Raw genomic sequence first — 24,640 nt, forward strand, 5'->3', positions numbered from 1 at the left:
ATGTGTCCTCTTCGCTGGTCCGCAGCACAATGAAGTCACTGTGCTGCGGACCCGCTCTTTATATGTGCGCTCAGCCGATCAGCCAATCAGCTGAGCGCACATATAATTCAAAATGTTTCTTCTAATAATGCTATTGTGATAACATAATTAGAAGAAACATTTGATGTTTTAATTAAAGTAAAGTGTTGATTAGTACAGAATGCTCTATTTACCGGGAATATGAATTAACGGCTTAATGGAGCTTCCTGTACTAATTAATATTTAATTAATAAAACACATTTTTGTTGTAATAAAATCGTTGTTCAATAATTTAATTTAAACGAATCCATCATTGTGCAATTAAATATACTGTCAAAAAATATATATAAATATACATTTAATTATATATATTTATTTTAACAGTATATTTAATTGCAAAATGATGGATTCGTTTAAATTTAATTATTGAACAACGAAAGGGACTTTATTACAACGAAAATGTGTTTTATTAATTAAATATATTAACCATGAGAGGCATCGGCATTACTGCAGAGGATCGCAAACCCCGGTAATAGCGATTCATGTAAACTGTTTCCCTGCTTTCCCAGATGCATCCAGAGGTGTTTGCATCACTTTCTAAAGATTTTATTTGTTATTTTTAGTTGAACCAGATTTCCAAGTAAATGACCGTATGTTTTCAGCTGCATGTCTATTTTTTCCCACGGCCGTAGTTTCAGCCGCACATTTCCAGCCGCATAAAAAATACAGCTGCACAGATACATAGTGTGAACATAGCCTTAAAGCGCAACCATCCTTGCTTACCCCTTTTCTGTACACCGACTTACTGCAAAACAGCTATGACCGCGCCACTATCCTCCTCTGGCAAACTACCAAGTTGTTCCAGTTTGCAGACATTGTATGTCCGCTTAAGAGACAAGTATTGCCATTCCGGACACTTCGAGAGAGGTTTGAGTTGCCGCTGCAGGCCTCAATATACCATGAGGTTGTGTCATACTTTGCTTCGGAAATCACAGTTAATAAGCCCTTCCCGAAACCTACCTACCTATTCGAGCTGTTTGTAGGGGAACTGTAATGGCCCAGAACGGTATTTATTGTTAGGCGTCTGGAAATTTATTATTGCTATTAGGCCATAATACAGACTGTCTAAGGTTCCTATGTATTTGCTGCTCTTCCTTAGCTCTCTTGTAGTGGTATTGTTTTCTGCTATGTATTTATTTAATATGTTGTTATATATTAATTGCTAATGGGTCATTCCATCCAAACTGGACCTTTTTCGTAACACCTAGTTAAACTTTTTTTTTTTTAACAGCTAATTTAAAAAATGCAATTTAACCACTAAAGTTATAAATATACATTAAGACTCTTAATGTATATTTATAACTTTAGTGTTTAAATTGCAGTTTTACTAGGTTTAACTAGGTGTTACGAAAAGGTTCAGTTTGGATGGAATGGCCCTAATAATACAAGTGTTGAGCTTGATCAGTGCTCCTCCCCTGCAACCTATCACACTCTAGTGATTTGCCAGGGGAAAGTTAGATCCGCCCACCTCCTACCCAGAAGGGCTGTGCGGTCTTGTCAGTTGTCAGTTGGTAGTCTGGCATTGCCAGAGTCACATCTAACCTCCCTACGTCACCTCAATAATCCTGTCAGACTCCATCTTTAACCCCCTAACCTGTTTCCAGTCAGTCATAAGGACTAATACGTGTCTCAGCAGGACCTCCTCTGTATTTATTAGTGCCTGCTGTCGGAGTGGTGAAGTGATAGAGGGTCTCCCATTCACCGTCCACATCTTCCTGGCTTCCAAGTCAGTGTGTCCATGACTCTTCCTCCTACATGATAGTGAGTGTTGACAGCTTCAAGTCTCTTCAGTAACTTCAAGTACCAATTCACACGTACCTTATAAAGGCAGAAAGCTATAAAATCTCTGGAACAGGTCTGTCTCTTTGAAATCCTATTTATCCAAGGTCTAAGCTATAGTAACCACTGTAACCCTCCCCCTGACGCAAAGGACTCTGATCAAGCCAACAGTTTGCCATCATTAGATGCCCCTGTATTGGATTGTACATAGTTATCCTTTAAGTAAAGTCTTGATATACTTTCACTGCTATTGTGTGAAGACTTTTATTAAAAATTATATGTCCCTGCGTGTATGCTGAAGAAGACAAGGGCCCCAGCACCCTCGGACCCCACCGTGACAGGAAGGTTTCAGAAGGTGAGCCCTAAGGTTGCACTACACCACCCAGCAACACAATACCCTCAGCATATTACAATAATACCACCAAAGGGACATTACAATATTTCTTTGCGTCACGCATAGGACATGATTGAACCACCTCCACAAAAGGCCATATCACTGACATCTACTCCATCTTAAATAATACTATAAAATACTATAAAATATTTTGACCATTCAGTTTAAGTTAGCTTAGGTCATGATAAGAATTTTTGCAATATACATTAATAACCTAAAATGAACAGTTTTTTAAATACATAAGGCTGATTGTCCCCTTACAGCTCTCTCTGGCTTATTACAGCTCTCTAGTTATTTCTGCATTCTCTCATTCTCTCTAGTTATTTCTGCAGAGTACAGACTCTGACAGGAGGAACAGATAACAGCCCTGACACAGAGAGAAACAAAACCTCCTCCCCTCACCTCCTAGCAGCACGTTCTCCCCCCTCCCCTCACAGAGGTGACTAAGAAGAGCTAAGGGTGTTGTGTGTGAGGAGCAGAGCAGGGGAAGAGCTGGATGGAGGGACAAGTACCCAGTGCTTCACCCAGGGGGGACATGCCAGCCATGACTCCAATGTACTGCATGAGGGAGAGTGGGTGAGTCACTGAGGGGAGGACTACAAGTCCCAGAAAAACACAGCTGTAGTCCTTCCATAGTACATATAACATTCACTATCAGATGTCTGCGGGAGATGCCCCGACCTCCATGGCTGACATTATCCTACAGTGTTATGACTGAGTTATGAGTGTTATGAGAGCAGATGACTGTATCTAATCCCACTGTGTGTGATATCATCAGCCTGGGGCTCTGTATCTAATCTTACATTGTGATACTGTATGCTGGGGCTCTATCTGATCCTGCTATGTGTGATACATCTGCTAAGGTGCTGGTCAGTGGATGGAGGGACTCAGCCAGGGAAATGAGGGATAGGCCATGCCCACTTTCTCTCAGCCAGAAGAAAAATTCATTTATTCTTCCGAGCCAAACAACTGGGGATATCTCAGCAAGTTCACAAGATATCAACACAGTTTAGGGCTCTTTTTAAAGGGTAACACGAGGGCTTTTTATTTGAGAGATTTCTTTTTTTGGCTACTGAAATTATAGTTACGCTTTAAATGCTCCCTCTGGTGACGGCCCGCCATGTCACTCTTGCATGGCCAAATGGGAACACTGGCAGGTGATATGGTCGCAAGCCGCCAAGTCATCTTCCTGCATATCATACAGGGAAAACCAGTATAAAATACTTCTACACTGGTATCACACTCCTGACCTCCTGCACCGTTTTTTCCCTGCTACCACCTCTGAATACCTCTCTGCTTCTAATGAGGACCGACTTGAAGGTTTCAATAAAATATGGTCACCATGGGACACATACTATGAGATATTCCGTGCTTCAACACACCACTCTGCTTGATTTCTTGTTACCCTCCCCCCCGCCCAATGTCCCTGTCTTGTCTTGTATTCATGTATGTTTGTCCTCTTATCTGTTTTTGTTCATATAAATTTACCTTAGAAATATAGAACTCATAGACCGATCTTTGTTGGATTGCATGACAATTGCGTTTGGAAAGTCTCTCAGAACGCACAGTGTTCCTGGTTACATGTTTCATTAAAACATACAAACTATGTTGAGACTTTGGTTTTTGGACCCCACTCTTGGTCTCTGATACCTATTATTCAGATGTATGTTTTGAATATTATCTTCCATGTTCACATCACCTCTTTGTTATATGCTTTAGGACTATATTGATCTGAAAGATGCTTTGTTTTTTGAAATTTGTTTTATAAATAATTTATAAAAAAAAAAGAATATTCTGAGAAAGATCCTTTGTCATTATCCTGTTGTCACTGATCATGTACTGCCAGCTTAAAGGGGTTCTGCCACGAAGTGATAAAAAAGAAATAATGCTTGGAATAATACCTACCACACTTTTAACACTATCCATGTATAAACAGCTACTCCTAGATCTTTTTAGCCTATTTCTTGTCTCTGCTGCCCTGGTATCCTCACTGTATGTGGGAGGGGCCCAGTGTGAAACATGTGACCAGGAGGCTACTGTATTTCCCAGTAGTGCCTTGCAGTTTGTGCATTGTTACCATAGATACCAGATAACAGTTGTTTGGTTTCCTTCCACTGACCTAACCTGCATAAAAAATAGTCCCTTACACACAGCTGCAGTGATCTCACTACTAGTGCAATGGTTTATAATCTCCCTTGGGTACATTTTATAGATAGATAGATAGAAAGATAGATAGATAGATAGATAGATAGATAGATAGATAGATAGATAGATAGATAGATAGGAGATAGATAGATAGATAGATAGATAGAAGATAGATAGATCCTATCTATCTCCTATATATCATCCATCTATCTATCTATCTATCTATCATCCATCTATCTCCTATCTATCTATCTATCTATCTATCTATCTATCTATCATCCATCTATCTCCTATCTATCTATCTCCTATCTATCTATCTATCCATCTATCATCTATCTCCTATCTATCTATATCTCCCTTGTATGTATCTATGTCACAAGTATCTTCTCTCCGGCCCGGGGCGGATTAACTTCACCATAGGCCCCGGGCTGTTCACCAAGCCTGTGCCCCCCAACCCCACTGTTACTATGGCAGCAGTAGTGTGGTGCACATACTACAGGATAGATAATGTCATGATGCCCTGATTTGTGTGATTTTTTGCAAATCATGGCAGAACTGTAGCCAGGAGACAATATACCACTGAAAGTATAACTCTTTTTGGGTGGCCATGGGCCCCCAGGAGCTCAGGGCCCCGGGCTACTGCCCGAAATGGACCTATTATAGTCCGCTACTGGCTCTACCTTGTTGCAACGCCCCCCCCCCCCCCCCACACACACACACACACACAGAAAACAAAAACTCTGTGCCTTTTCCATGGCATTCACCAGGAGTGCATCTTGATAAATGTATCTCTATCATAGCAAAGTTTAGAACAGTAACAAGTGCTCATTCAACCCTGGGTAAACTACGATGTTTTTGACTCCCAGGGCCCATTCACACTGAGCAAAAGAGGTGGAACTTAAAGCGGAGCCTGCGCCACGGACTCCGCTTGAAATTCTGACTGTCTCATTATTCATTGGGATTTCTTGCACGCCTCAGTTCAAAGAATTGACGTGTCTGGCGTCTCAGCAAGGTGGGGAGAAGATATATAGATGTGACATACTTACGTACAAGAGAAATATACATGTGTGAGAGAGCAAGAGATAGATAGATAGATAGATAGATAGATAGATAGATAGATAGATAGATAAACAAAGAAAAAAGCAGCACTTCGGGTATATAGTATAGGGGTGCCAGCGGTAAACACCCGGGTCCAGGGTGTAGGCAATATAAATTCAAAAATATCGCAGCACACCTCAATTGCAATTGAAAAAAGTGGTTTATTCACCCATGTAAGGAAATGCAACGTTTCAGCTCAAGCGATATGAGCCTTTCTCAAGCAGTGAACACACACCCCTCGGTGGGGGGATTTTATACACAGCAAGCCAGTAAACAATTAGTGATAATAAAGTGCAAAAATAGTGCAAAATTATACATATCGTGTATATAAGCGCATCCTGCGTTAATATATCATTGTCATCTATTATATGTCAAATTACAAACTCAGTGTATAACAAATGTGAGTTTAAAAATGGAAGAAAGAAACATTTGAGTCAATTAAGTAATCAACAACCAACTGTGAGTAGACAGCGGCGGCCAACACAGCGATCCAAACCCTCTGCTGTGAGCAAGCTTGTTTACAGAAAAATAGAAAAAAACTCAACAGATAAACTGACCGTCTGGAGAACGCTCCATGTGTATATCCCTTGTAAGGTGAAGCGCACAGCCATCTACAAACGCAACTGAGTGCGTGTCAGTGTGTTGTGCGCATGCGCTAGTCCTGCGCTGGGAGCCAATAGAGAGAGAGGGGAGTGTATACAACATCACATGACTATGACGTGTTGAGAACGTAATCTAGTGTATAAGGCATAATAATGTATATACTGTGAATACAATAAAGAAAATCAGGAGCGTAAAGTAGGTAATGCAGGGCACCAACATGATTGAGTTTACAAGCACACCAATTACCACTGGACTCGCAGTCGCCGGACAACAACTATCCAGACAACTGCCGGTGTCCGGTATCACCTCTCAGCGCAGGGGAAATCTGCTCCGAGTAGTGCTCCAGACAACCCAGTGGGGGCTCACACCATACATACTTCCCTGCTACCTTATGACCGCATCCTTTACGTGTGTTAAGAAAAAAGATTGTAGATACAAACACGTACATGTCAATAGTATACACTCCCCCTGTTAATAACTTGTAGACGGTCAGTTAATCCAAAACGATAATAAAATACAAAAAGTAAAAAGAATTCTTGAGGGATTCACGCTGTCAGCTGTCGGATGTCAACTCACACTAGAAGTGCTTGATACTCCAATCTAAGTAAAAAAAGAGAGACAGAAAAATGTTAGAATATTATTCAAAAATAACTTAAATTACAGTAATATCAAAACAATGTGTGTGTTCATAACACCACACTTCAAGGTAAGTACCACGGACGCACCATGATAGGTCACTAGGGTTTCTTGCAAATACTGCATACACATAATCAGAACTGGTTAGTTAAACATGATGAAAATTAATTAATTAATTGCTGTATCTTGGGAGTAACTTGAAATCTACATTTAGACCCGAGGGTCTCAATGTGTGTAACTTGAAAATCCACTCCAACTCCCGTTTTTTTAGGATGGACAATCTATCACCTCCCATGGTCAAAGGGGGCACCTGATCTATCAGCATAAAACGAAGATCCTTTTCCACATGCCCCACCTCAGTAAAATGTTTGGATACCGGTAAGTCAAGACGTTTTTTTCTAATCGTGTACCGATGTTGGTTGAGACGTGTACGAATGTCATAAGTGGTTTCTCCTACGTAAAGGAGTTTGCAAGGGCACCACAATATGTAAACAACATGGTCAGAACTACATGTCAGGAAGCGCTTTATTGGATAAACCTTGCCTGTATGCGGATGTGTAAATACTTGCCCCTTCTGCATATATCCACAAGTCACACACCCTAGGCAGGGGAAACAACCTGTTTTTTTAGGACCCAAGAAAGTATGTCGTGTCTCCCTAAGATCATGTACATCTGTTTTGACCAATTGGTCGCGTAAATTATTAGTCCTCCGATAGGACATCAAGGGGCGATTTCTGAATTCTTCAATGTCAGGAAAGCTCCTACTCAAAACACTCCAATGCCTGTTAAGGATATTGGCAATCAATGGGCACAGTGAGTTGTACGTTGTGACAAAAGGAACTCTACTACATTTCTGTTTAATAGTAGTCGAGGTCAACAGTGTGTCCCTATCTAGTGTCTGGACCATGTCCTTCTGTTCCTCCACTATTCTCTGTGGGTAGCCTCTTTTTAGAAAATTCTTACTCATGTTATCTAGTGCCGTGTCCAGATGTTGTGATTCAGCCACTATCCGTTTTGCCCTTAAAAATTGGCTCTTGGGGAGACTACGTTTCATTGGAGGGGGGTGATTAGAATCAAACCTCAACAGGGTGTTCCTATCTGTAGGCTTCACATGTAATCTTGTGTATAGTTTGTTGTTTTTAATGTATACTACTGTATCCAGGAATGTGACCTCATTCCTGGAATGTGTCAAAGTAAATTGAATGTCAGGGTCCAACTGGTTTAGGAACTGCCAAAACTGTATCAGATCTTCCTCAGAGCCATCCCAAATGAGGAACACGTCGTCTATGTATCTCCACCAGCCACGTAAAGAACGGGCATGGTGGGACACATAGACCGACGCCTCCTCAAGGTGCTCCACGTACAGATTGGCATATGCCGGTGCCATGTTGGACCCCATAGCTGTGCCCTTCTGTTGCAAAAAAAACTTTTTATCAAAGACAAAAAAATTATTAGTCAGGATGAGATGTATCAACTGCACAATGAAGACTTGACACTCAGTGGTAAAGGTGGATCTCCGTAAGACTGTAGTGATTGCTTCTATCCCCTTCTCATGACTGATTGAAGTGTAAAGGCTAGTTATGTCTAGTGATGCCACTATAGTCCCTTCGGGGATATGTATGTCTTTGATCCTATTAAGGAAATCTGTAGTGTCCCTAATGTAGGATCGCATATTGGAGACAAATGGTTGTAGTACCCTATCCACAACAATTGCAGCATGACTGAGTAAAGAATTACGACCTGACACGATCGGTCGACCCGGTGGATCGACCCATCGCTTGTGGATTTTTGGCAAGACGTAAAATCTCGGGATCTTAGGATGTTCAATCAAAAGAAATTGTTTCAATTTTTTATCAATAATCCCACCCCCTGCAGCTTCATCCAATATATGTTTCAATTTCAACCTCACCAAGGAGGAGGGATCACTAGCAAGTGGTAAATATGTTGAGGTGTCATTGAGTTGTCGGTATACCTCTGACAAGTATGTTGTAGTGTCCATAACTACCACTGCCCCGCCTTTATCGGCTGGTTTGATGGTAATTTGTTTGTTGTTGGTCAATTCTCGTAGTGCCTGTATTAAATTAAGTGTGAGGTTAGGCCTTCTCAAATACCCCTCTGGTGTATTGTGATGTAATTGGTCAACATCCCTTTTCACTAGTTGGATATACGTTTCTATTGGGTGGCTAGTGTTCATGGGGGTGAAATCACTCTTGTTGTGTAATCCCAGATCACCGAGATTTAATTCACATTGGTCTATAGCAGGTACAATTTGATTAGTGTCAACAGTGTCACTCCATATTTTCAGTTTCAATCTCCTAAAAAAGCAAAACAAATCCAATTCCACATTAAACCAATCTACTTTACTGTCAGGGCAAAAAGATAGTCCTTTACTCAATAATTCTGTCTGATCATTAGTAAGCGTATGAGTGGAGATATTTACCACTATTGAGGCAGTGTCATCATCATTCAATCCAGATTGGAGTCCGCCTTCTTCCTGGTTGTCATTTTGCCCGTCTTTTGGATGCGTGGTGTCTTCCCTGTTGTCGGTTTTGGGGTGTCGCTTCCGCCTGCGGCCCCCTCTTCTGGTGTACTGCCTCCTCCTAGTGTGCCCCCTTGGGGGCGCTGTTCTAAAAAAGTCACCTTTGGGGAATCAGTAGCCTCGTTGGTACTCTGTACACGGTTCTTACGATGTTTATTAAAGCCAAAGTCCTTATTCCATATGTAGAGATTACCCAGATTGTAGTCCTTATCGTCCCGATACCATTTACGTTTTTTCGTTTCTTCTGTGTCACAACGTATCTTATTTATCACTTCATTGTGGCGATTCATGTAAGTAGAAAATTCCTGTTCTGACATTGAATTCTTGAGTCTCCCTTCTAACAATTCCACTTTACTGGTTAATGCAGTCAAATCTTTCTGTAGAAAATCAATAGTGAGTAACAAAATGTCCAGGGCATAGTTATTTGATATCATTTCGAATCTCCGTTTATAATCTTCATTGCTAGTCATCAAACTCGGCTTCTCTCTCTATTGGCTCCCAGCGCAGGACTAGCGCATGCGCACAACACACTGACACGCACTCAGTTGCGTTTGTAGATGGCTGTGCGCTTCACCTTACAAGGGATATACACATGGAGCGTTCTCCAGACGGTCAGTTTATCTGTTGAGTTTTTTTCTATTTTTCTGTAAACAAGCTTGCTCACAGCAGAGGGTTTGGATCGCTGTGTTGGCCGCCGCTGTCTACTCACAGTTGGTTGTTGATTACTTAATTGACTCAAATGTTTCTTTCTTCCATTTTTAAACTCACATTTGTTATACACTGAGTTTGTAATTTGACATATAATAGATGACAATGATATATTAACGCAGGATGCGCTTACACGATATGTATAATTTTGCACTATTTTTGCACTTTATTATCACTAATTGTTTACTGGCTTGCTGTGTATAAAATCCCCCCACCGAGGGGTGTGTGTTCACTGCTTGAGAAAGGCTCATATCGCTTGAGCTGAAACGTTGCATTTCCTTACATGGGTGAATAAACCACTTTTTTCAATTGCAATTGAGGTGTGCTGCGATATTTTTGAATTTAGATAGATAGATAGATAGATAGATAGATAGATACTGGCAGATATATATATAGAGACCTTGGTAAGGGGCCCAATCATCCATATAACATACAATATGGGCCCTCCCAGAGAAACCTAAGGACACAGCGCTGTACTACAGCATATTGCCAGCTGCTAAATATGGATGGAGACCTTGGGCTTCTATACAGTCTCACCAATAATAAATATAAAAACAAATATATTCCATACAGCAAACAATTCTGACAAGGTTCTTCTATGTTGCTGGCCCACTGGTCTAGTTTCTCACGAGTACTTTTATTGTGACAATGCTACTGATTGATTGTGGATTGAGAGATATAGCAATGTGAATTCCTGGTTGCCGATCTCTCCTCCACAATCTTTACAATCATCAGCTTTGATGTATCCACTTATTTCATGAATGAGGATGAATACAATGAAAAAGTTTGGCTAGCTTCATGCTCTGGTCGGTACAACTGCTACAACTAGGTTTTGACATTCTACATGCATTTCAGAGAGATTTAGAGACATATCCCTGACAAAGGAGAGTGACCTCCCTGAAATACATAGGACCTCTTAGACCCTTACTAGCACCAATAGCTAACAAGAAGTGGCATCACTTGAAACTTGCTAGTTGTAGTAGTGCTACCAACCAAAGGACACTCCTAGCCAAACTATTTAATTGTATTCTGTAGATCACATGCAGTGCTGTTAATAAAGTTTTTCAATTATTATAAAAACTGTCTTTTATCCATTTTTAAAGAGAATGTACCATCATTTTTACATTACCCAGTCGGTGTGGGGATCTCGGGGGGGGGGCTGCCCTTTTTACAAAGCGCTGCCTGGTTTCCACGCTCTGTGCTGTTCTCCTCTCGTGCACTGGCCTGGCTCTATGCACTGGAGGTAGGGCAGATGGACAAGAAAATGGCGCTGAGCGCAGTGTTTTGAAAAACAAAGGACTGCGCCACTGAGATCACGCGCCAGTGTCAATCAGGTAATGTAAAAAAAATTGCTATACGACGGTCTGACCAATGGGACAAGCGAGCATTGCGTGGCCAGGGCAGCACAAATATCGTCTTTGCTTTCCTTAAACCTCTTGAGGACGGAGCTAATTTTCGTTTTTGCGTTTTAGTTTTTTCCTCCTTGTGTTTAAAAGGCCATAGCACTTGCATTTTTCCACCTAGAGACCCACATGAGCCCTTATTTTTTTGCGCCACTAATTGTACTTTGCAATGACAGGCTGAATTTTTTCATAAAGTACACTGCGAAACCAGAAAAAAATTCAATATGTGGTGAAATTGAACAAAAAAACACTTTTTTATTTAGGGGTTATTTGTTTTTACGCCGTTCGCCCTTGGGTAAAACTGACTTGTTATGCATGTTACGATTACAACGATATATAACATGTATAACTTTTATTGTATCTGATGGCTTGTAAAAAATTCAAACCATTGTTAACAAATATATGTTCCTAAAAATCGATCCATTCCCAGGCTTATAGCGCTTTCATCCTTTGGTCTATATGAGGTGTCATTTTTTGCTCCATGATGTTAACTTTCTATTGGTACCTTGATTGTGCATATACGACTTTTTGATCACTTTTTATTAAATTTTTTTCTGGATTTGTTCACATCGTGGGGGGGAGATTCGTCCCACTAGACACCAGGGACATGCTAACAAAGCCTCTAAATGCAGCTGTCAGGTTTGACAGCTGCATTTAGAGGCTTAATTTTGCACTTTGGGATTTTTTTGCGCTTACGCCGTTTACTGTGCGAGATCAGTAATGTGATTATTAATAGTTCGGGTGATTACGCACGCGGCGATAGCAAACATGTTTATTTATTTACTTTTATTTAAAACATAGGAAAAGGGGGGTAATTCAGACTTTTATTAGGGGAGAGGGCTTTTTACTAATAACAATACTTTTTTTTTTATTTGTACACTTATACTAGAAGCCCCCCTGGGGGACTTCTAGTATAAGTATACAGATCTCTCATTGAGATCTTTGCTGTATAGTTATACAGCAAAGATCAATGAGATCGGCACTCGGATGCTTTCAGCTGCTGCAGCCGAAAGCATCCGAGTGCCGAGCCGGAATCAGCGCCATTTTGGCGGAGACACCGGCCGGCACCTGTCACGGAGATCGCTCCTCCGGGACAAAGTCCCGGAAGAGCGATCTCCCCCACTAGACACCAGGGAAGTGCTGCATCCGGCAATCGGATGCAGCTGTCATGTTTGACGGGTACGTCATGCGTCCTTAAGAGGTTAAACTGCTATTGGCCGTGCATCTCTTATTACAGAGAATTTGCCCACTTGTCTGCTGATCGCTGGCTTTAATAAACAGAGAGGTATCTGTCTGCTTTGATACAATCTGTCTATGAAATAGGGCCTTTCCAGGATTCTATGTGAAAGGCCCTTTTAGGGTGCGCTCACATGTACAGGGTCTGCAGCAGATTTGATGGCGCAAATTTATAACTGATGATTTGCTTTGATCTGCAACTTCAAATCTGCGCCATCAAACCTGCTGCAGATCCTGTACATTTGAACACACCCTTAAACCAGATAAATTGTGCTTGCATACACAAACAGCCTAAGATTATTACAAGTAAAAGGACCCTAATTCTTCAGGAATGGGGCAATAATGGATGTAGGTGTCTCAGCAGTATATCACAGACCTGTCAGTCATAAGAGAACTTTAGGATGCGTTCAGAGCGGATTTGATGCTGCAAGTTTGCAGTAAATCAGCTGTGATACTTGGTAACGTTACAGTCTATGACCCTGCATTGTTGCAGCGGATTTTCATTCAGCTGTGAGAATGTAGTGAAAGCCATATTTAACTAATTAGCTGCCAGTAAAAATAATAAAGAGCAACTGCTTACCTGCCTGCGCTCCCTGGTCACGCTCCTCGATGAGTCTCTGGCTCTCTGCACTGCCAGTGCACTGTCCGGCTGCAGCCTGTGATTGGCTGAGGGGCCATCAGTGAGCAGGGACCCGGAGACTCCGGCACGTAAGCATGGGCTGGTTATTATTTTTTCTGGCAGCTAATTAGTTAAATATGGCCGTCGCTACATTCTCATAGCGGAATGAATATCCGTTACAAGAATCCACAGCGGAGTATCACAGCGGATTAGCTGAGAAATCCACTGCGAACTCACTACATGTGAATGACCCTAAGGGTAGCTTTAAACGTACCGGATCCGCAGCGGATTTCACTCTGCAATTTGCAGCAAAAATTCGAAGCAGATCCGGGTATAGTGAAGTTCTATGGGGTCCCATACCTGCAGCGGAATTTTCATTGGGATATGGGACCCGGGCCCCCGCAGCCCCGACCCTGAGCATACATTACCAGCTCGGCACCGTGGCTGTGTGAAGCTCCCACCTTCCCTCGCTCCTCATCAGCCAATCAGTGCTGCCGTGCACTGGCTGGCTGATGAGGAGCGATGGGAGCCGGAGTTTCACACACAGCCGCAGCGCTGAGCAGGTAATGTACGCTCTGGGCCGGGGGCAGCCCTGGAGCATACATCACCTGCTCCAGGCTCCTGCTTGCTTCTGAGCCTTCTGGCATCTCCCGGTGGTCAGCCAATCAGTGCGCTGCAGCGGGGCAGCGCACTGATTGGCTGGCCACCAGGAGATGCTGGGAGGCCCCGAAGCAAGCAGGAGCCTGGAGCAGGTGATGTATGCTCCGGGCCAGGGACACAGGGGTTAAAGGGGCTGGGTTATAAACCTGCAGTGGAATGAAAATTCTGCTGCGGATATGTAACCCATAGACCTTCACTATACCAGGATCCGCAGCAGATTTCTCTGTAAACTCGCAGTGTGAAATCCGGTACGTGTGAAGGTACCCTAAAGCTGATTCGTTCTACTTCGTACGAAGCAAAGCGAATCTGCTTTAATCATCTCTAGTACCTGCATTAGATGGATTGCTTAGCAGCTGTGCCACATGGCGTGCAGCAGTTTCTCTACATATCCAATGTCAAACTGGGCAGAAAACAGCTGCTCTGTACTGCAGTATTGTCACTTATCTAAATCTCTGACATGTTACTGAGAGACCTGCTGAAATTGTCAGTTATCAGTGGGTGAAGCACGCAGTAGTGCACTTCACTCCCTGGCTGATTCATTCACTCCACAGACTAGAAATCAGACCTTGCAGCCGGCCAGGGAGTGGCGCATACTACTGCGCACATCACCCACTTATAATACTTATGTATTGAGGCACTTTATATTTACTCCATATTACGGTGTTACTAGCAAAGTGCACTCTACATTGTATTATATTAAAGGGGTAGTGCGGTGCTAAGCAATTATTCACAAAATAACACACATTACAAAGTTATACAACTTTGTTATGTGTGTTATGTATGTGAATGGCCCCCTTTACCCGTGTTCCCACCCACGCCAGACCCGGAAGTGTGGTGCATTATACTCACCTAATTCGTGTCGACCCGCGTCCGCCATCTTGTGACAATGACGTAGTCTTCGGCCAGCCGGCCGAACCTCTCCAGCCGTTCCTCATGCCCGCCCCCCTCTGCTGTGACATCAGCTGCTCAGCCGTGATTGGCTGAGTATAACTGCGCTCAGCCATTCGTGGCAGCTGATGATGCAGCAGAGGGCAGCCGGCACTAGGGACGGCTGCAGCTGTTCGGCTTGGCCGAAGACTACGTCATTGTCACAAGATGGCGGACAAGGGTCGACACAAATCAGGTGAGTATAATGCACCAACACTTCCGGGTCTGGCGTGGGTGGGTGGGAACACGGGGAAGGGGGCCATTCACATACATTACATACATAACAAAGTTGTATAACTTTGTAATGTGTGTTATTTTGTGAATAACTGCTTAGCGCCGCACTACCCCTTTAACTACGCATTGTGATGTTTACTTGTACATGAGAACACAGACATACACGGTCTCAGGATATGTTCACACAACCTATTTTTGGTGTAAATCACAACCGTTGTTGCAATCTGCAACAATGGTCGTGATTTATACAAAATACACATTCTATTGAAATGAATGGAATCCTGGCCGGAGTGTATACAATATATACCATGTGCAATGTATACCATGTGTATATATATATATATATATATATATATATATATATATATATATATATATATATATATATATAAAAATATCTGATGTTTTTTATGCAGCCGAGAGGTACTAGTATCAGCCATAGGTGTGAGGTGCAGCACTCTTTTTCTTCCCTGAACTATATATAAAAATACGATATACACTCCAGCCGGGGTTCCATCTGGCCGCACGAAAAACCAACATGTCAGTTTTGTGTGCGGTGGTGAATTCGGATGCAGGTGTACACAGGTGCACCCGCATCCGAATTCACTAGAAGTGAAGATCATCCAGAATGATTTTCAGTAACACCGGCTGTTCTGTGATCCGACCGCGTCACAGAACGGCCGGTGTTATACGTAGTGTAAACTTGACCTCACACATACAATCTCCGACATATTTAAAGGGAACCTGTCACCCCCCGTACCGGGGTGACAGGCTCCCGACCCCCCGTTAGAGACCCCTATACTTACCTCATCCCGCCGGGTCCCGCTTCTGGATTCGGTCGGGTCCCGGAGATCTCAGCCGCTGCAGCCCGGCGCGCGCGCTGAGAGATGAGTCCAACACCCATAGAGAATGACAGGAGAGTCCAGCGCTCCGTCATTCTCTATGAGCGTTGGACTCATCTGTCAGCGCGCGCACCGGGCTGCAGCGGCTGAGATCTCCGGGACCCGACCGAATCCAGAAGCGGGACCCGGCGGGATGAGGTAAGTATAGGGGTCTCTAACGGGGGGTCGGGAGCCTGTCACCCCGGCACGGGGGGTGACAGGTTCCCTTTAAAAACACATTATTATCCATAAACATCCAGTACACACTGAACATACATTATATAACAGTACACCCCCCAAACACATTATATAACAGTACGACCCCCATACATGATATAACCGTACACACACACACACACACACACACACACACACACACACACATTATATAGTACCCACATATACAACCTCACGCATATCTAAACACACATTCAGTATATGTAAACCTCCAGTAAACACACATGCACACCTACACATTGACTATACCAGGGGCGTAACTAGAAATGGCTGGGCCCCATAGGAAACTTTTGAATGCCCCCACTCCACCAGCCATGCCAAAAATATTAATAGTATATACTTACACCAAGCGAAGACAGCAGTGTGTATGTTATATACAGGTAGGACAGCAGTGTGTGTGTGTTATATACAGGTAGGACAGCAGTGTGTGTGTGTGTGTGTGTGTTATATACAGGTAGGACAGCAGTGTGTGTGTTATATACAGGTAGGACAGCAGTGTGTGTGTGTTATATACAGGTAGGACAGCAGTGTGTGTGTGTGTGTTATATACAGGTAGGACAGCAGTGTGTGTGTGTGTGTGTGTGTGTTATATACAGGTAGGACAGCAGTGTGTGTTATATACAGGTAGGACAGCAGTGTGTGTGTGTGTGTTATATACAGGTAGGACAGCAGTGTGTGTGTGTGTGTGTGTGTGTGTGTTATATACAGGTAGGACAGCAGTGTGTGTGTTATATACAGGTAGGACAGCAGTGTGGGCGTGTTATATACAGGTAGGACAACATTGTGTGTTATATACAGGTAGGACAGCAGTGTGTGTGTGTTATATACAGGTAGTACAGCAGTGTGTGTGTGTTATATACAAGTAGGACAGCAGTGTGTGTGTGTGTGTGTGTGTGTGTGTTATATACAGGTAGGACAGCAGTGTGTGTGTGTTATACACAGGTAGGACAGCAGTGTGTGTGTTATATACAGGTAGGACAGCAGTGTGTGTGTGTTATATACTGCCAGAACAGGAGGGGTGGTATATACAGCCAGAAGAGGAGGGATTGTATATACAGCCAGAACAGGGAGGGGTAGTATATACAGCCTGGACAGGGAGGGGTGGTATATACAGCCAGAACAGGAGGTGGTATATACAGCCTGGACAGGGAGGGGTGGTATATACAGCCAGAACAGGAGGTAGTATATACAGCCAGGACAGGGAGGGGTGGTATATACAGCCAGGATAGGAGGTGGTATATACAGCCAGGACAGGGAGGGGTGGTATATACAGCCAGGACAGGGAGGGGTGGTATATACAGCCAGAACAGCAGGTGGTATATACAGCCAGGACAGGGAGGGGTGGTATATACAGCCAGGACAGGAGGTGGTATATACAGCCAGGACAGGGAGGGGTGGTATATACAGCCAGGACAGGGAGGGGTGGTATATACAGCCAGGACAGGGAGGGGTGGTATATACAGCCAGGACAGGGAGGGGTGGTATATACAGCCAGGACAGGGAGGGGTGGTATATACAGCCAGGACAGGGAGGGGTGGTATATACAGCCAGGACAGGGAGGGGTAGTATATACAGCCAGGACAGGGAGGGGTGGTATATACAGTCAGGACAGGGAGGGGTGGTATATACAGTCAGGACAGGGAGGGGTGGTATATACAGCCAGGACAGGGAGGGGTGGTATATACAGCCAGAACAGGGAGGGGGTGGTATAAAAGAACAAGACAACCTGCAACTAGCTGGAAGAACAGAGGCTGATGGTAGCGTTATGGTCTAGGGAATGTTTGCGTGGCATTCTCTGGGCCACTCATCCATGTGGAAGGAACTCTCAAACAATTCGGTATAAATTTATCCTTGTGGATCATGTACACCAATGCACGCTGATTGCCTTCTCTGGACCCCTAATTTCCCAGACTTAATCCTAACTGAGCATCAGCGGGACCTTTTGGATTGTAGTGTTTGCTGTATGGATTCTGCCCCATGCACACAACAGCTGTGGGATGCACTGAAGTCAGTATGGGGACAGACACTTGTGACAACCAACTTACCGTTGAGCAGACAAGCAAAAACAATCTAGTAAGCATTCATGCAACCTGGCTGCACACTAATCTCATAGATTGTGTCAGGCCTAAGGCTGGGTTCACACTACGTATATTTCAGTCAGTATATTTCAGTCAGTATTGCAACCAAAACCAGGAGTGGATTAAAAACACAGAAAGGCTCTGTCCACACAATGTTGAAATTGAGTGGATGGCCGCCATATAACAATAAATAACTGCCATTATTTCAATATAACAGCCGTTGTTCTGAAATAACAGCAAATATTTGCCATTAAATGGCGGCCATCCACTCAATTTCAACATTGTGTGAACAGATCCTTTCTGTGTTTTTAATCCACTCCTGGTTTTGGTTGCAATACTGAATGAAATATACTGACTGAAATATACATATACTGACTGAAATATACGTAGTGTGAACGCAGCCTAAGGCTGGGTTCACACTATGTATATTTGAGGCTGTATTTGTGAGGCTGTATAGCAACCAAAACCAGGAGTGGATTGAAAACACAGAAAGGCTATGTTCACATAATGTTGTAATTGAGTGGATGGCCGTCATTTAATGGCAAATTTTTGCTGTTATTTTAAAACAACGGCTGTTATATTGAAACAATGGCAGTTATTTACCGTTATATGGCGGCCATCCACTCAATTTCACCATTGTGTGAACAGAGCCTTTCTGTGTTTTCAATCCACTCCTGGTTTTGGTTGCTATGAGGACCTGACTTGAGGACCAAATACTGCCTGAAGTATACAGTGTGTGAACCCAGCCTAAAGGTGTTATTTAGGCTTGGAAAAACAAAGAGCTTTCTTCCAGAAACAGCACCACTCTTGTCCTCAGTTTGGGTGTAGTTAGGCAGCTCAGTTCCAATGAAGTGGACAGAGCTGAACTACAATACCACACATTTACCCTGGGGACAGGTGCTGTTTCTGCAAGAAAATAACTGTGCTTCTTCTAACCCTGGATAACCCCTTTAAGCCAATAGACTTACACTGATGATGCAACCTAAAAAGTTCAACTTAATCACATAGAACCCAAGCAGATTGAACGCCGCACTCTCTGGCTCTTGCAGGAAAAATTACTACCCTAATAGCTAAGTTAGTACTTTGTGCAAAGCTGACCTCTCTGACTCTCTTGTGAGTTTTCAAACAAGTTAAAGGAGAAATCCAGCGATTGCTAAAATCATGCAGCCGGCAGGGGGAGGGGGAAAATTGATTACAAGTAGGTACTTACCTCGCCTTGTGGCTGCTGTGTGCGGCAGGAATGCCCACGGGACCCCCCATTTATCTCTGTTTGTACTTGTGCAGCCTCCCCTTAGGCAGGTCTCAAGTACATGATTCTGAGCAAAATCAGAATTGTGCTCAACCAAAATGGCATGCGCCTGTACCTCTGCAGAAAGTGAGGTCAATGAGGACATGGTTTAAAGCATTTACTTTGGGGTGGGGGCAAGCCCTGACATCAACTTCACTGAACACCTTTTTGGATTGGCATGCCATCTTTCCAAGGAACACAGTGCTTGACCTCATGAAGAGGTAGACATTTTTATAGACATTCCAAAATTTGTAACGCCTTCCCTCAATACTTATGCCCATGGTTCTGGAATATTATGTCCAACAACCTCATACAGGTGTGATGCCAGGTATAACAATATCTGCCATGGTGACCAGCTGATTTTGAATGGCAGCTACTTTTCAGACATAGTGTGTGGACTACTCATGTAATTTAGTGAGACTGTATACAATGGATTTTAATCTCAGCAATGCAATGTGTGTAATTTGATTTGCTACATCATTTTTGTGCGAACATGCAATTATATCCTATTTTACCTGGAAAAACAACACCTCATGAATTAGTTTTTTCTATTTTTTTTTTAACATAGATCAAAGGATGTAAACTATACACTGCTGTAAACTGCTCACAGCACAGCTTTCATTGTACCAGAGCTGAAAGCTGAGCTGTTACTGGTTGCTATGGGCAGTTTACACCAGTGTATAGTTTACATCCTCTGATAAATCTCCCCCATAGTGTACACATACAGCAGGTTAAAACTCATACAACAAAGTCAAACATGTTTTTCTAGGTACCTTCTTTTCTTGTGGATTGTAGTTCTGACTTCTCCAGTAACTTGAGGCTTTCAGATATACTATCTGTCAAGTCATCTACTGCCCTCTGCAGTACGTGTTCAGCTTAAGAAAAGTAATATAACATTAATAAAAATCATAAATAACAGAAATATTTATACAGCGCTAACATGCTTTACACCTAAGAGGGTACAGATACAAAACATATCTTGTATTTGAATGAATGGAATCCTGGTCGGAGTGTATACACACAGTATATGCTCCGGATGGGATTCCATCCGGCCACACAAAAAACTGACATGTCAATCTTGTGATATGAATAGCGGTCGCACAGCCATGTGAGTTCACACAATGGAGCGCGAGGCTTCGGCCGCACGCTCCATTGTGTGCATCGGTGAATTGGCATGCGGGAGCACATGGGTGTGCCCGCATCCCAATTCAACAGAAATGAAGATCATCCGGCCGGTACTGCAGTACTGGCCGGGATGATCTTCTCTGACACTGGCCGTTTCGTGACACCGCCGGGTCACAAACCGGCCAGTTTCATACGCCATGTGAACATGACCTTATACTGTATTCCTGGCTAATAAGATTTGCCCACTCTAAATAAATACATGGGCTGGATATAATTTAATTAAATCATCTGCCATCTAAGTGGCAAATTAAATGCACATTTTAGTATAAGTTAAACACCTGAATATAAAGCTGAAACATTTAGAATCACTTTACCTTCAGACCAGGTCTTTCTCTCATAAATGTCTTCCATCAAATCGACAATTATTTTTAATTTGTTCCCTATTTTAGTTTGCTCCAAATGAAATTCTTCTCTTGATGTCAAATTGTTTCCTAAAGTCTGTGCCATTTTTTGCATAAGAGATTTTCCTTTGCAGATTGTAGAATCCACTTTCAGGTTAAAAAAATGAAGGTACTTCTTGTAGTCATTTATTTGCTGTTTGTGTTGCTCCAGAATAATGTGAGTTTCATACTCATCAGTCCTCTCTTGTAGAGTTTCCATCTCAACTGTTGGACTTGAAACATCTCCTAGGTCCTCTTCAATCTCTCCTTGGGCAGTTCTAGTTTGTAAAAATTTTACCCCACATAAGTCACACTGAGTTCTGTCAACATTTGCAATTTTAAAATGGTCAGGAATGGATTCTTCCTCTTCCATGTGACGTTCTAGAATGCGTCTCCTTGCCTTTTTCCATTTCGTACTTATGCAGGCAACAAGGAATATTATACATAACTGCCGTTTAGCAATTTGCTTTCGTACATTAGCTGCAAGAGCTGCCACCAAATCTTTCTCTTCTTCAAAGTCCTCTTGCTCATTCACCAAGGAACTAACTTTAAAATCATGCAAATTGTGATGAACATAAGAAGGTTTTTTATATCGGAATTTGTCATCAAAGAAGATTCCTCTCACCTGTCCTCTGCCGTAGGAAATATCCCATCTCCATGAGCATTCTACCAGGCGTTCATCATCACGATTTGCTAAAAGTTCCTGAAGCAATGAAAACAGATCTTCAGTTTTATCAGCTGTGGCAAGCTTGCTGACAGCATTAACTAGCCTTCTTGGTACTTTCAATGGGAATTGATTTCTTAGAGAGTCCAACTTACTCTGAACTTCTGGAATATACTTTGTAAGCAAAGGTTTTGCCCGTTCAGGAACAACACCGTTAAGATTTACCATCATCACTAACCAAAATACAAGGGTTCTTTCAGCTTCTCCGGAGGTGATATAATCAACATCATTAAATGCATCTAAAAGAACATTAAACTCTTCCTTCTCGTCACCAGAAAGCACCTTGGCAAGATACAAAATATGATGTCTAAAGTGTCTTGTAAGCTCACATACATCTTTTGGCTTGTATTCCCACAAGATGGAGTATGTATCTTTTAGGCTACCTTTCTTTCCAAACATGTATTCCCAATAGTGAAGAATGGAAATGTAACTTTTTGGAAGTGAAACACTGGCATCCCTGTCAAATCTCATAAGTACAGCGCAACAGAGCATAAACTGAAATTCAAGCAACATCATGGTGTTTCCAATGTTTGGAATCAATGGCAAAACACATTTCTTGACTAGCAAATTCATAAACCTGAAAAAATATCGCTTGCAACTGTCTGGGTTCTTGTACTGATAGAGCTGCTGTAATGATGTTTGTAGTAGGCGAAAGAAATGGATGTGATTTATCTTTGGTGAATCACTCATTGTGTCAGGCTTCAGCATACCATAGCGACCCTCTAGATATTTTTTTCGGCTTCCATCTACTTGTGGATCACTAATTTTCTGTATTGCACATTCCTTCTCAAATTGTTTCTCCTCTTCCTCAAGAAAACGCTGTAGACCATCTGGGTACCTTGATACTAAGCTACAGATTTGCATTATTTTCAACCAAAGGTCAGTAGACTCCCTTCTGTGTTTTTTATCTTCTCCCAAAAGTGATTCAACAAATTTATTAAGCATATTCTTCCCTGGCACAGGAAATTTGAGGAGCACTTCCTTGCACATTTTTGAGTTTTCCGAAAGGATTCGCAGATGAAAATGTTTAGAAAAAACTAAACTCAAAAGGGAATTGCAGTGGTTGAAGCCATGAACATTTACAAGGTCATTAAACTCTTCAGAATACTCTTTCGAAAGGTTCTTTGCTTCAAGTAACAATCCACAAATTGTAATTAGTCTTTTTTTAGCCTGCAAGGTGTTTTTTAATTCAAAGTGTTGTAAAGGCTGATGCAAGTCTTGGCATTTATCATCTGTACACTCGAGTCCCACAATGTAGCGAGAGCATATATCTGGGTAAACATTGGCAACGGTCTTTCCAGAAATCTCAAGCAACCACTTTAGAAAATGCTCTTGCAGTAGCAATTTCACATCTTTGAGCTCCACTTCTTTAATATCCTCCTCTGTTTGTATATTGGAATATCTTGGCCCCTCATGTTGAAGAATAAGGCACGTTTGCTCATCAACTTGTACAAGCCCATAGAACTCTAAACAGGTTTTAACTGCTTCCCTATCTGCATTGCTTTTAGTCTCCTTAAGAGCTTTTATCAATGTTATCAGGGACTCTAAACCATCAGATGCCAAAGTAAGCAGGGATGGGTTGGACTCACCGCAGACTGAAGCTTGAAACAGTGCCTCAACAACACCAGCATGATGAGAAGAATTTTTAAAATTAAAGAAGGAGCTTCTGATTTTTTTAAAATCTCTTTTCAAAACTCCTTGCAGTAGTTCCGCTTCTGCAGCCTCAACATGTTGGTTTGTTTGAAGTAATAGTTGCAGTGCTTCTGAGAGAACCTTGCCAGGGTCTTTGTCATTAGCTATGCTGTGACGTGCTGCTGCTAGCAGGCACAACGCTTGAAAAGGTTTTCTTGTTGTCAGGTCCGCTGCTTCTAATAGCATGCCATGTTCTCTCAGTAGAGATGCTGCTTCTTCACTTCTGTTTTCACTCTTAAGTAAGTCAGCTGCTTCTATCCAGCATTTTCGATTCTTCAGGAAAAACAATTGATCTTCAACATCAAGTTTTGACAGCATTTCACTCATTTTCCTTAGCTTTTTTTGCTTGAAAAAATCTGCAGCAGCTTCCAAATAGAACTGTCGCTCCCTGAACTGCAATGGTACATTGGGGTGCTTCTGTCGATACCTAAAAAAGGTATAACAAAAGTAACAGATTAATTTTTTTAACCCCTTCACGAAATGTCACATAAATATACCGTACATCATGGCGTCACATCCACCTGTTTCCTGCAGAGTGGCGTGAAGGCCACATCTGTCATCCACTGAACTTGGGTGAAGTTATTATTGCATATGTGAAATTAATGAACTTGCTTATATTTAAAAAAAATATATTTAACAAGGAAATAAAGAAATTTTGGTGTTCTGCGTTGATGTTTATTGGATCATTTAGTGACTATTTAGTTCTTTCACTTTTTTAGTATGTTAGAGGGCTTAGAAATTTACCAGCGATTTTTAAAATTTCCATGAAATTTTGATTTCTTTAGGGACCAGTTCAGTTCTGAGTTGATTTGTGGGGCCTGTAGGTTAGTTACCACCATAAATCACTCCACTGTGAAAAATGCACCCCTCAAAGTAACATTATGTTATTAAAGTTCATTAAAGTGATATTGTCACCCCCCCCCCCATATTCTCAGAATCATTCTTAAGCTTATATCTTGGACAGTTCGCATCTTACCGTATGAAGGATTTCTTGGTGGTCTCTTCTCTTGTTGGTGGATAGTGCTGTATGGGCGAAGCTTCATGGCCGTCATAGCCCATATCCCCACCCACTTTGCCACTGTAGGCTGCCGCACCTTTTGTGAAGTCATCAGCGCC

General features: G+C 42.4%; 1 protein-coding gene across 4 annotated transcripts in view; it reads right to left on the minus strand.

Annotated features, from left to right (window-relative positions):
• Positions 1-24,640, minus strand: part of TRANK1 (tetratricopeptide repeat and ankyrin repeat containing 1) — a 154,809-nt gene that overhangs the window by 3,521 nt on the left and 126,648 nt on the right. For all 4 annotated transcript variants that reach the window (XM_069958474.1, XM_069958475.1, XM_069958476.1 and 1 more), the window contains 2 exons: positions 21,043-23,951; positions 20,317-20,418 (listed from right to left, as the gene is read on the minus strand). In XM_069958474.1, coding sequence (XP_069814575.1) covers positions 20,317-20,418; positions 21,043-23,951 — 3,011 coding nt within the window. The remainder of the gene's footprint in view (positions 1-20,316; positions 20,419-21,042; positions 23,952-24,640) is intronic.

This window comes from Dendropsophus ebraccatus, chromosome 2 (assembly GCF_027789765.1).
Source record: "Dendropsophus ebraccatus isolate aDenEbr1 chromosome 2, aDenEbr1.pat, whole genome shotgun sequence".
In the NCBI taxonomy this organism is placed as follows: domain Eukaryota; kingdom Metazoa; phylum Chordata; class Amphibia; order Anura; family Hylidae; genus Dendropsophus; species Dendropsophus ebraccatus.